The sequence below is a fragment of the Podarcis erhardii genome, assembly GCF_964252035.2.
Source record: "Podarcis erhardii genome assembly, chromosome: 7".
Lineage (NCBI taxonomy): Eukaryota > Metazoa > Chordata > Lepidosauria > Squamata > Lacertidae > Podarcis > Podarcis erhardii.
Genome location: NC_138511.1, coordinates 68,959,750 through 68,973,093, shown reverse-complemented (window position 1 = coordinate 68,973,093; position 13,344 = coordinate 68,959,750). Strand labels below are relative to the sequence as shown.

Below are 13,344 nucleotides of genomic sequence, written 5' to 3'. Positions count from 1 at the left end.
CTGTAAGGATGTCTTGCCCTCTGGTTGCCTGGTAAATGACGTCCTGTGGTTGGGAAACCAGAGGGCACATGGTTATGAAATTTGTTCCCACCAGATGCTGTGAGGGTTTTAAAAGATGGTCAGGCATTCATGGAGGGCAGGCTATGTTCTACCTCCATTGTCTAAGACTGAATGTTTCTGAATACCAGTTGTTGGGAATCACAAGTGTGGAGTGTCGCTGTTGCACTCATGTCCGACTTTTGGGCTTCCCATAGACATCTGGTTGGCCGCTGTGAGAACAGGATGCTGGACCCGATGGGCCTCTGGTCTAATCCAGGAAGACTGTTCTTGGGTTCTGAGGGCTGGACCTACATGGCCAGCCTGGGGTTGTACAAGGAAGGAGCTGGTAGAAGCCTTCAACAGGTTCATAAACATTGCACCCACAGTTACAGCTTGACTGTAACTTCATTGCAAGGTCCTCCACCTGCCTAGACTGGCCCGTTTCTCTCACCCCATTACTTTCTCTCCAGCCACACAACCTCATGGTTTGAGGTAGTCTGTCTCCGAGACCAGCTGGGAAGCATCAGTGGGAGAGGTCTGTTGCCTTTGTATCCTCCTTGTAGGTTTTCAGGAGGCATCAAATTGGCCACTGTGAAAAGTGGAGTGTTGAAGTAGATGGGTCTTTAGCTAGGGCTCTTCTGGTTCACTCCTATGGTCTTCACTCTTGCTCGTGTCTCACAAATCTCTTCAGATGTGCACCAATTTCGACACCATTTGCTGCCTCAAATTGGAATGTGCTTTGGAGCCATGGAGAGGCCCTTAAGACTCAGAGGAAGGGTTAGCTTCAGGAACTGGTCCTGAGTGCAGTGAAAGAAGGGAATGAGCCTCTAGTACAGTCTTCTTCTGATGTCATGTGCTCCAGATGTTTTGAGACAACAGCTAGTATGGCTCAGTGGTGAGAGATGAGGGAAGCTGTAATCCAACGAAGTCTGGGAGGCACTAGGCTGGGGAACAGTGAGCTAAGAGGTATAGGGATATTGAAACAGAGCTTTGCTGCTTTCTCCGATAGGTGAGCCCACTGCAGCGGTCTTTTGGGTCTTCATCGTCTCCGACCACAGGCCAGCCTGCCCTCTTCCCTCCAAACAGGTGGAGTTGCACAGGTATAGACATCAGCAACAAGACCTACGAGACCATCCTGGTCCCCTCACGGCCTGGCCTGCGAAGCTCAAAAAGTGAGGAGACCCCACCACCGCTGCCAGTCAAAAATCCCACCAGAGGGAATTCCAAGACAAAACCAGGGCAGAGTGCTTTGGGTAAGTAGAGCCAAGCGGTGACAAGGCTGACCACATGCTTTGCACAAAGGTGTACATCAGAGCCCCAGTAGAAAAAGAGCAAGTCTGTTGCAATTGGAAAATGAAGTGTGTATACACACAGAGAGACACAAATTATACAATATCTAAATTCACAATGTGCGTAAAACCCATGTATTATATTTATATTATACATACTGTATGTGTGTGTCTATGCATTATATCTTAGACTATAGCCAAGATTCTACATGGACATTTTCTTGGGGCACATTGGCTGGAGAGTTGAATAAAATGGAACCCATCTTCTGATTAAAAAATTTTCCCTCACAAAAATATTTATTATGTTAAGTTTATGTGTACAGACATACTTTCTGATTCTTACATTCTGATGTTTGCATATCCAGCAGATGTTCTAGCCTTCAGTTTTGCAGTCAGTAATGCCCTCCCTGTAATCACCAAACTCCTAAGCAGCTGCCTATGTGCTCCGAGTAGAAAGATCTTAGCATCCATTGGGAGCTTGTATCCAGTATCTCCATTAAGCTCTAAAATCATTGCCTGATACCTTCTATTTACTGCTCACTCCTTCCAGGTATGAAAAAAGTGTCCAGGATAATACCCAACTAGGTTTTATTCCTAATAGACCCATTAAAACTAAAGGGCCTAAGTTAGTCGTGTCCATTAGCATTAGCTACATCCACACTATACATTTAAAACACATGGCTTTCCCTGAAGGATCTTTAGAACTGCAATTATGGGTGCTAGGTATCATAGTTCTGTGGATATAGATGACTCTTGAGTATGGCTAACATTGACCACAACCCTCCATCCTTCTGTTTACTTAGCCAATGTAATTCTGAGATCTCGGTTTCTGCTTCAGTAAGTAATTCATTTCCCATTTCTTTCTAGACCCCTCGGAGTCCTTGCCTCAGTCGCCAGATGTCCCTGAGGGGCGGCACTTGTCCACTTCCAGCGTTCCTGGAATGCCAGATGGTGGCACGTCCCGGCAGCCATCGAGCTTCCGCAATTCTGTGGAAGTCAAAGGCACAGCCTACTGGGAAACCTGCTCCGAAAAGGAAAGTGGATCCCTGCGCAGAAGATCGGACCCCAGTCAGGCGACAGTGCTACAGCCTTCTCCTGGGACCTCTCCAGAACAAGGACAAGCCAACCCGGTCAAGTTCAGGTGAGACCGGGAGGTGTCAGTTGTGGAAAGGCCTGAAAGCCAAGCACCTTGTAGGTTAGCAGTGGCTTCAAGGGCCTAGTCTAAGGTATGGTTACCATAAATGGCCTGGGGAAAACTGATTTTGGCACCACCTGCACTATACTTTTAAAACGGTATCGTACCACTTTAAGCAGTCATGGCTTCCCCCCAAAGAATCCTGGGAAATGTAGTTTGTTAAGGTTTCTGAGAGTTGTTAGGAGACCCCCTGTTCCTCTCCCACAGCTGCATTTCCCAGAGTTCTGCAGAGAGAGGGATCAATTGTTAAAGCACTCTGGCTTCCCAGCATTCTTTAGAGGAAACCATAGCTGTTCAAAGTGGTATGATGATGCTTTAAAAGCGTAGTGCAGATGGAGCCTTTGCTCCCTTCTGTCCTGCCTCAGCCAAACTATTTTTAGGTCTGAACTGAGTGCAGACCACCAAGCATGTATTGCTACCCTTGCTCTAGGGCTAGGTTGGAAAACCTCGGGCCTGGGGTTCAGGACTTGCACTCGGCCACAGCCCATACCAGCCTTGATCTGCACCTCCCTTGAGTGCTTTTGCCTGGCTGGAATGTGCCCTTGAAGCCTCTTGCTTGCCTGGTAGGGAGATGTGTTTCTGGCTGGAGTGTACAAGGGTTAGAGTCACATCTGTGGCTCCACCCACTTTTGCCTGTGGCGCTGCTCTTTCCTGGCATGCAGGAGGTTCCTTAGTTACCCTTCGTTTACATGTGCTTTCTCTTCCCTCTACAGCTCTGAGAGCACCCGATCCTATCGGCGGATCAGTAGTGGCTCGGTGGGCAAGCTGCCTGGCACCCCACTTTCCCCTCAGAGCTCTGGTTGCCCAGAAGAACTGCCTTCCTGCAAGTCTCCGATGCTGGCCCAGACGCCTCCCCCCGTGCCGATGCCAAGAAGGTTTGCCCCGGTGAGTTCTGTGAGATGGTGATGCTGTGTTTCAAACAAGTTTTCCACGTGGTTTGGGATTTCCTCTTGAACACAACATCTGTGAGCATTGTCAGCATTTGGTATCTGGGGCCAATGGTCAGTGTGCATCCATTTCAGTAATCGAGCCATTGAGAAGTAAGTTCAGATGATAAAGGCTGTTGTGGAAAGAGGTTGTGGTTGCCCCTAGAGGCTTCAGGCGAAGAGCATGTATGGCTGGTAGGAAAGAATGATGGACCTCTTGTGAGCTTCAAAGGCAGGAAGAGCTGTAGAACTTTCCTATGGTGATATGTGCAGGCTATAGCACAGGGAGAGGCAGGACTGAATCAGCTGAGAGCCCGGAAACCTTTGGCTTCTCTTCCTCCTTGAGCTGTTTCCATTCCAGCTGCTTGTTAGAAGAAATCTGTAACTAAGGACTAATACCTGCGTTTGCTTTTTCCCTCTTCCCTCTCAACCCCTTTTCCTTTTGAGTTGTGTCTTAATTGCAAGCCTTTAGGACAAGAACTCTCTTATTACAGATATTGAAAAGCCTCTCCAGGAGGCTTTCCTTTCCTCTTTTTCTTCTTCTTTTTTTTTGGCTGAAGACTGGGCAACACGTGCTTTAGTAAATACAAGTCTAATGCACTATCAAATCTAATGCGCACCTTAATTTTCAGAACCTTGAAACCAATAAAAGTATCTGCTGGTGAATGTAAATGTGCCATTGAATCTAATGTGCACCTTGATTTTTGCAGTGTAATTTGACCAAAAAAGGTGAGCATTAGATTCGAGTAAATATGGTATAGGGGTGCCCAGCAGAGATTGCTAAGAACCCCAAGGCTAAGTGTGAAGATTCAAACAGCTTAACCCCCCCCCCAAAATCCACAATAAATATGCATATCAGGCATGATGTAGTCTTACAACATCCGGGGGGGGGGGGGGGGGGACGTGTCACAGGTTCTCCCCTGCTGGCTTGCAGAATGGGTGACAAGGCTTTCAGCAGGGTTGGGTAACCTGTGGCTAGGGGTGGGTGACTCTTCACCCTTTCATCAATGAGGTGCCGGTTTGCAATTCTGTTTTGGCTTCACAGAACCACGGAAGGGCTGTGGCTCAGTGACACAAGGGAAAGAGGGTTGTGTGAAACTGACGACTACCATTTTTCATTTTTGCAGGCTAAGGGACGGCCGAAGAGAGTCATGGCCTTGGTTGACTGTAAGGGGGACAAGGCTCGGGAGTTGACTTTCTCCAAGGGTGAAGTGATTGTGGTGACGCGGGAAGAGGATGATCAAAGTTGGGTGAGTGTTGCTGCTTCCTCCATGGGACAAAGTGGGGGAACACTGTTCCTTCTAGCTTGGGAGGGAAGGAAGGAAAGAAGGCAGGAGGATGGTGCTATCAAAGGCATGTTTTTTCCAACATGGGTGTGTATTTGCAATGGACCTTCTGCACCACTATAATCATTTCCTTGTACAATTGCGCTCTTTCCCTTCTTTATGAGTGATGTGTTGAGGCTCCTTACGTCATACCTCTCCCCTTCCCTTTTCCCTCCCGCTAGTGAAATCCATCTTTATAAGTGTGCCCAGTATTCCAGAAATGCTGTTCCTGACATTTCCCCACAGCAGACACCAGAAACTTCTTGTGCTCATCATACTCAGCAGTGGATACTCTGGTCGCTCTACTCAAATTTTGTCTGGGAAGTACTGGTGGTTGCTACGGACATGTTGGTTAAGCAGAGATTAGGAGGCTGTCATGGTCACCACTGCTATTTCTGCAAATCGAAAGAGCGAGCCTCGTTGCAGGCATATCCCATCAATTATACAGAAGGAAAAGAGCGCAGTCACACTCTCAAAAACAATGAAATGATTGCGGTCATGCGGAAGGTTCATTGCAGATTTGCACCTAAGAATGTTTGGGGAGGAGGGAATAATAAGGCAGGTGCTATGAAAGGTACATTTGCAAGAGCCTCTCTTTCGTCTGCCTTCCCTCACCCCTTTTGATCCCGTCTCCGTCTTGTCCCCCCCCCCCCAACAGATCGGTTTCATTGAAGGTGATGGCACAAGAACAGGAGTTTTCCCCTCCAGCTTTGTCCACCCATTGCAAGACTGATGGGACCATTTTGTTCACGTTCCAGCTGCAGAGAGGAGTCTGCCTGAGCTGCTTTGCGGACCTAAGGTGGACTCGCCCCATCTCCTTTGAGCCTGGTCTTCTCCATAGGATGCCATCTGTGTAATTACTTCTTTGATCATATCCTTGGGAAGAAGCCACTGGCTTTGGCTTGGCTACTGTTTTCATTGCTGTTGTTAAGCAGGACCAGGAGAAAGGACAGGAGCTCTGCTGATGTTTCTTGGTCGACTTTTTCCGGCTTCTTTTTGCAGCCTCACGCAACTGAGGTATCTTCTCGTTGGCTGTGGAGGCTCCATCTCCAAGTCATCTCTGCCGCCGTTTGATTTTCTTGCTCAAGACCAAATGTACACTTTGGGTGGAATTCAGACTCGTAGTGCAGTGTTTGGTTTCGTAGCAATCTCGGCTTCTGTTATGACAGTCACGAGGGATGAGCCCTGCTTCCAAGAGAAATCTGAAAACATGCAGCAAATGTATATATGCTGGAGACTTGGAGAACCAAGCCAGGCCTTTGGCAGGGCTTCAGAGCTGCTGCACATCCTGCCTCAGCCCCATGAGGATTCACGTCACTGTTCCCCCAGTGGAGGTCAAATACCCTACCCTCATGGATCCATTTCTGCATCTCTTCATCCAGTGCAGAGTATCTTCACATCTGCTGCGTGCAGAGGATTCTGAGAGCCTTGGTTGGTCCCAACTGGCCTAGTCAGTTGAGAGTGCCCTTTAGGGGGAAGGGCTGCAGCTCAGTGGTACAGCATCTGTTTTCATGCATAAAGTCCCAGGTTCAATTCCCGACGGCATCTCCAGGAGGGGATGAAGAAGGCCCCTGCCCAAAGCCCTGGAGCGCTGCTGCCAATCAGTGTCGATCGTGCTGAGCAAGATGGGCCAGTGGTCTGACTTTGCATAAAGCAGGTTCCTGTGTGGCTATATCTGTTAGGCACCAGGTGTGCGCTGCTGGAGAAGTTGGATAATGGTGTGCAAACTCCAGGGCTTGCCTCCGCTATTCACCTTTCAGGGACTGTATTCTGCCAGGACAGCCACAGCTTTCCCATGTCCCATGGAAGTCACTGCCCTTCAAATGAAGAAGATTGATGAAAGGCAGAACTCATGTCTGATAAAGCAAAGCTTTTCAAAGTCTTGGGCGCTAGTGGGAAGTGAGGGCATCTGTAGCTCTTCAGGCTGCAAAATGTCTTAGGGCCCATACTGACCAGCCTGTCTGCCATTATCACTAACAGAATTACAGAATCATAGACTGTTTTAAGTCAGAAGGGAGCTTAGAGGTCCAACTTCCTGCACACTGCAGGAATCTTGCAACTGTAACTGGTTGCACCTCTGCTTAAATATCTTCAGCAAAGGAAAGACCACCAACTCATGAGGCCGTCTGTTCCTCTGTCGAACAGTTCTAGCAATTAGGACATGTCTCCTATTAGCCAAAATCTGTTTCCTTGTGACTTCCAGTCTTTGGCTCTACTCTTGGAGCAACAGAGAACAAACTGATTTTCTACATTATGGAGCTCCTGATAACTTCCTGTGGAATCTGTGAGTTCTGTGTAATGTTTTGAAACCACTGCTGCTTGCACTTTGGAAGCTTTTCAGGCTGAATCTAAACTTCTTGTTGTTTGGATTTGGGCACCAGCCACCACTGGGAAGGCAGGGAGGCCAACAGTAGGCGGACCTAGAGCCAAGGGCAGATGCAGATAAGTAATTCTAGTTTTCTCCCTGTTTTGTTCGCTGCTGAGTGGTACAGGGGGTATGGAGGAGGCTGGGAGCCAGGACTGGCTGTCGTTAAGAAGACAGGCCAGTGTGGGCTGGCTGAGAGCAGACTGAGGTTGGTAGGGCAGTACGCCATAAGATCCAGCCCAATATTTTTAGAACAGCTCAGCCAGTTTGGAAAGTGCCCTTGTCCCATTTTTGATCCTCTCCTGCCAAGCTATGAGAAAACCAATTCTGCAAGTCTGCAGAATGGTTAAATTTTGAACAAAAAGGAAAGCAGCTGTGGGAGTTGCCAAATTGGTAGTTCTCCCCGACAATGAAATCCCTCCCCAAATCCCACAATTAGGTTTGCAACTGTTTTTAAAATGTTACTTTTAAAAAAATGAATAAATGTGAATGTACCACGTTTTTAGAGGTGGATGGCCCATCAGAAAGATGAGTAGATGTCTGAACCCGTGGGGTTTTCTTGCTGATAGGTAGATCTGCTGTGGAAATAGCAAATCCAGTTTGGCTCTCATGGGTGAAGAACTCACTGTGACTGCCCTTTTAAATACCACGTCCGTCCTCGCCTTCAAATGCTCCATTCTGGTTTGACCAGTTTTAAAGAGAAGCAATATCACTATACATGCTCTGGCCCTTTCCCCAGGGTGTGAAAAGTTCAGGGCAATCTTTAAACAGCTGGTTCTTTTCCACAGTGAGCACCCTGCAGATTTCTTTGCAAAGGATGCATGAATAATGTGGATGCATCGGCCAGCGAAAACTTTGCTGGTTTCCAAAATGGAATCAAACCAGGCCCCAGATGTAAGATGATTTAAACAAGCAATGTTGTTTTAAGCTGCTTTTTCAGCACTAAGAACAACCAGAGCTGAATTTATTATTTTTGCTCAGCTACCAGCTGTAGGTGAGTAGCTTGGTGGGGAGAACATCTGCTTTGCATGCAGAAGGAGGTCTCAGTCCCTGGCATCTCCAGGTACAGATGGGAAAGATTCCCTACCTTAAACCCTGGAGAGCTGCTACCAGATAATAAACGATCCATCTAGCTTGGTTTTTATCTGGCTCCGTGTAAGGCAGGCTTTTATGTTCCTTTTAAGTAAAGCCTAGTACATTGGGCAGAAAGTCTACTAGCAGAGTAAGTATTGTTCCCTCAGCCAACCCCAGCATACATTCTCCAGGAAGAAGGGACGTGGAGACAAGGGGCATTATGCAGTTTGCTGTGTTCATGTCTTTCTGCTTCGTTGTCTTGTGCCCGACAGTCCTGTGGAACTCACTGACACAGAATATGGTAAGGACTAATAGGCCTGTTTCAGTTTGTGGGGTTCCTGACCAAATACATGAATGGAATAACCATTGAGGTGATTGGATGGGACAAACAGGAAACTCCCATTTTCATTCTCAAACCTGGATTTATGTGTGTATTCTGTGCACAGAATCTGGCTTCTGGCACAAAGTATACCTACCTAATTATCACAGATCTTCCTCTACTTCTTTAAAAGATAGGATTCTAATTGTCTCAAAGACAAAAAAAGAGGGTGATATAAAGGGGGCTGCAACAAAACGTTGCAGTGCAAAGTGTTTGTTCATGATTCCAGCCACTGGCATAGCAATCCTTGTACTCTATCCCAAGTCATTCCTTGCTGCCCAGCAGCCCTTTAAGATCACTCTGTAAATATGTAATTATTGTGTAGTACAGGGTTTGCCCAACCTTTTTGGGTCAGTGGGCCACATTTAGAACTTCTGTAAAAAGTGCCTTAGGTCACAGAATGGCTGCTGTGGGGGGCATGGCATAATAACTTTGCTGTACTAGGGAGAGGCTGAGCCAGTGGAAACAGGAAGAGCAAACATTATCTCTCGCCTTGTTGATTTTTTGAGGCAATGTGGCACCCTTTTTTGGGTGCCATGGAAGGTACTGGGTACACTGGCAACTATAGGTGTCACGTTAGAGGCTCCTTGTATAGAAGTTTACATGTTAGCTAATACTTTGAAGCTATCTCAAATTGAGTTCAGCACTCGGAGCAGGGGGGCAGGACTGTGCTTCATTTCCCCCCAATTTCCCAAACTAATGAAAGCAGGGCCAGTCCCATCATTGGGCAGAGTGGGGTGATGGCCTCTGGCAACAGACCCTGGAGACAGCCCTCTCCAGCCATTCCTCCTGAGTGTGTGCCACAGGCCTGTCATATACCTCTAAACTAGATTGCTTCCCTCAGAGTGTCTTCCCAGGAACCTATCTTGGTTTTGTTGCAGAAATTTTCAACCCGGTTACCCCCTCCAAAATTTGTTTGCACTGAGTTTAAAAGTACCACACAGGTATTTGGATCTGTGATTGTTTTCTTGGACCAACATAACCCTCGTCTGGGATGGGGCTGATACCACAAGTCTGCTGCTCTCTGAAATACTGCATTTTTATATATAAAAAAGACAAAAAGTTGTTGGGAGATAAGTTGAATATGCCACCTGAAAATGTACTGTTTTTTGTTCCTATCTTTTTGTTTTGTTTCTAATAAAAGTTCTGATTGATGATTTTTTTTTCTTTCTACTAGTAGTACTTTGGTGTGATTCATGCCCTAGTTGGCTTCCTGTCACCATAGTTTTATTTATTTCAAATATTTGCATATCAACTCATTACACAAGGATCTGGAGTGAAATGCAAACAAACCACAGCCATCCTCCTAGTCCTCATGGGCAGTAGCAAAGGAGCAGTAGGTAAGAGAGGGGGAAGGAGGGAGGGAGTTGGATGAGTACCTGGCAGTAAGCCTCCAAGCTGTTTAAGGTTAAAAGTTCCTGGAAAGTGGAGAATTTTTGGCCCTCCAGATGTTGCTGTACTACAGCTCCCATCATCCCTGGCCATTCATTGGGCATGCTTGCTGGAGCTGATGGGATTGCAATGCAGCAACATATCACACACCTGATGTAGGGCAATAAAAAAAGATATTCACCTAGTGTCAAAAGGACAATGTAGAAAGTTTTCCTGGGCAGTGTATGTTTCCCCAGATGGGGTTGGGGTTCATTTGATTTACTACTCTCTCCTCACCATAAGGTCCCAAAGGAGCTCCTAGCAATTCAAAAATACAGCATTAAAGATGGTTTAAAACAAATGTCACAGGAATAAGGAAGACGCTGACAAATGGGAGGAATTCAGTGTCACACTATGATTGCTCTCTCAGTGCAAAGCATCTTAGCTTGCCAGACGGAACAATCTGCCCCACTTGGAAGAACCCCTATACAAATACTGAAATTGTTATGTATGAATGCAATTAATATGCAATTAATATATGTAAAAGGAACCAACTGCCCCACAACATGCAGCTCAGGGAATTCTCACGGGATGATTTTGGGGTGGGGCGGGGGGAAGAATTGAGGGGGAAGTCTCATTGCACTGGCTCCTGCTAGTGCAAGTGTTTAGTTGACTGGGGGCCAATATCTCGGGTGTCAAAGCACACAGCAGGAATAACGCAATGAAGGCCTCAGATGCAGAGGGGGGAGTGCCACAACTTAGGGGCACCCTTTCCCAGGCTGTCACACACACCAACTTCTGGGGGCAATGAAACGACCAAGAGAGCTCCCTCTGCTGATCTGAACACCCAAAAGGTTCTGTGGGGAAGAAGGCAGCCTTTCAGAGGTTGGTGGGGTTTTTTGGGGGGGTGGGGTGGGGGAACAGCTTGAATTGGGTACGGAAACGAACCGGCAACCAGTTAGTGGTTGCGTGCCCTACTTTTCCCGAAGACAGCTTTGGACTTAATGGGGTGGGGTGGGGTGTGTGTGTGTCCAATCCCTCTTTTAGATTGCAATAACTTTGCTGATTTAAAAAAAAAATGCGACAATGCTGCATTCGGGGGGGCCGCCTCCCCCCTCTTTCCTTCTGCAGCACCCCGGAACCTTTGCGCCATGGGGCAAAAGAGAGACAGGCGTTTCGGAGGCCAGTTTTACGCACCTCTTTGCGGGCGAAGCCAGTACCTCCGCCAACAAACTTTTGCAGGTGCAAAGGAGACTGAAAGCTGCGCCCATCTCCGGGGAAGCCCGAGGGAAAGGGCGCCTGGAAGGGCCCCGAGAACGCCTCTCGCTCCCCGGGCCCTTCCAGCCACCTGCAGACGGCCTCAGTATCCAGCCCACCCCGCACCCACCCGCCTGAAATCTTTCCACCCCTTAAGCCTCGGCTCCTATATTTAGCCCAGCCCCCTGGTGCTATTTTGACTGCCTGGCCGTCATTTATAAGTGACCGAGTGGCCCCTCCCCTCTCCAGCACGCCTGCGTTATTTCGCCCCCTTGCCTTCCTTCCGCGTCCAACTTCTCCAGTGAGTGCGAAAACTTTCCCTTTATTCCGCAAGTACGTTCCCGCCTCTTAAAAAACACCAAAAGTCACCAAAAACCAACAACTACAACTGTCCTAAAACCAGATCCGGATCCAGCTGGGTCCGTTTCTTGCCCCCCCCCCCCGGCGACTCCGCGTTAAATATTTTCAGGCGCCCGCCTTACTGAAGCGTGGCATAGGTTTGTTTGTGTTTTTTGGGGAGAGGAGAAGCCATGGGGCAAGCGGAGGAGCTGATCCGAATAGGCAGAAAGCTGGATAAGATGGTGTCCAGGAAGAACATGGTAAGAGAAACGGTGCGCGTGTTGTGTTTTCGCTTTGCTTGTGTGCTTTCTGTTTTAACTCTGCTTGAATTCGCAGGAGTCTGTCGCTGGCACTGGGAGGTCCCTTTCGGGTTTCAAGAAACAGTTGCTTTTCATGTGGTTTCCTGTGGTTTTCTCACCGATCAGCAAACTTTTTGCAAAACCCTCAGAATCGAAGGAGGTGCAGCTGCAGCTCTCAACAGTTGCGGGGCGGGGAATCAGGGTTTTAAAAAAAACCTCGCAGGGTTTGCGTTACAGCTGAGAATCGTTGTGCTCTTTAGGTGAGCCGAGACAAGCAAAAATATATTATTTCCTGTGTTTGCTTTGCTTGAAAGCCAGGTTCCCACCCCCCACCCCAAAAAATCTGGGGAGTAGTTTTGTTTTCACTCTCTTCCCCACCCCACCTCAATCATATTTGTGAGAGCTTCAGCTTTCTTTCAGGGACAGTGCCCCCCCCCCCCCCCCGCCCCTTGCTCCTGCAGATCTCCAAGTGGCCAGTCCCTAAGAGGATTTGGAGAGAAGGTATGTAGACAACAGGTGTTTGGCAGGAGTCTGGCAATGTAAATTTAATCTTTGCCTGGTGTCTTGCTGAAGGAATGGCAGCAGAGAAGTAAAAATAATGTATGTTGTGTAGGAACAGGGGAGGAAAAGAGGACCCCCAGCTTTGCCTTCCTCCTTCCAGTTACATGGGAAGATGTGTGTGTGTGTGCAACCACAATTTAAAGGCTGAGAAATAAAGTTACACGCCACTCCAATCTGCAAGCGGTGAGAGACTCCAAGAGTTTCAGGGTTTGGTTTCCTTAGAATCATAGAGTTGGAAGGAACCAACTTTTATTTTATATACTGTGATCTTTTTATGTGAACTGCTCTGAGACCTCCGGGTATAGGGCGGTATATAAATTCAAATAATTATAATAATAATACAATGCATGAATATACAGCTGTCGTTTATGGGGTGTGGATCAAACCTGTGACCTTGGTGTTATCAGCCCCACACTCTAACCAGCTAAGCTATCTTTGGAATGAAGGTCAGTAGAGATGGTGGTGCCTTTGGGACATATGGTTTTATTTGCTTATATATGCAACCTGAGCATAAGATAGAGGGGCTCATGACATTAGCACCCCGGCAAATTTTACTTAAGAATAAGATTGCTTTGAATCCAGGGCATCCTAAACATCCTTCTATGTCTCCAGCTTGCTTCCAGCTCACTCAAACAACACTGGCTGTGGTGGTGGGGAGAGGCCCAATGATTTGTTCTATGGCACAGAACAACTTCTTTGCTTATGCTAATTGTGGTGCTTAATTCGCCAGCCAAAGCCATTACCAAGACGAAGGGGCTGCTTTGGCAAGCTTGCTCTTGGACATTACACAGACACAGAATCCCAAGGATTGGAACGGATTCCGGGCATCATCAAACTCATAACAATTTATTAGTACAATTGTAAATGCAATTGGGGGGTTTATGTGCTATGTTGTACCGTATTGGGTAGATGCTTCACCTGTGAT

General features: G+C 47.5%; 2 protein-coding genes across 4 annotated transcripts in view; both read left to right on the top strand.

Annotated features, from left to right (window-relative positions):
- ASAP3 (ArfGAP with SH3 domain, ankyrin repeat and PH domain 3) overlaps positions 1-9,751 on the top strand; it is a 72,822-nt gene extending 63,071 nt beyond the window's left edge. For 2 of the 3 annotated variants that reach the window (XM_081868751.1, XM_081868752.1), the window contains exons 22-26: positions 1,049-1,292; positions 2,196-2,469; positions 3,237-3,408; positions 4,577-4,699; positions 5,433-9,751. In XM_081868751.1, coding sequence (XP_081724877.1) covers positions 1,049-1,292; positions 2,196-2,469; positions 3,237-3,408; positions 4,577-4,699; positions 5,433-5,507 — 888 coding nt within the window. In that variant the 3' untranslated portion in view covers positions 5,508-9,751. The remainder of the gene's footprint in view (positions 1-1,048; positions 1,293-2,195; positions 2,470-3,236; positions 3,409-4,576; positions 4,700-5,432) is intronic. The other variant, XR_014158317.1, reaches the window with a different exon arrangement.
- Positions 9,752-11,497: 1,746 nt separating this feature from the next.
- TCEA3 (transcription elongation factor A3) overlaps positions 11,498-13,344 on the top strand; it is a 29,817-nt gene continuing 27,970 nt past the window's right edge. Inside the window, exon 1 of the mRNA XM_081869316.1 lies at positions 11,498-11,819. Within this exon, the coding sequence (XP_081725442.1) occupies positions 11,751-11,819 (69 nt within the window). The 5' untranslated portion in view covers positions 11,498-11,750. The remainder of the gene's footprint in view (positions 11,820-13,344) is intronic.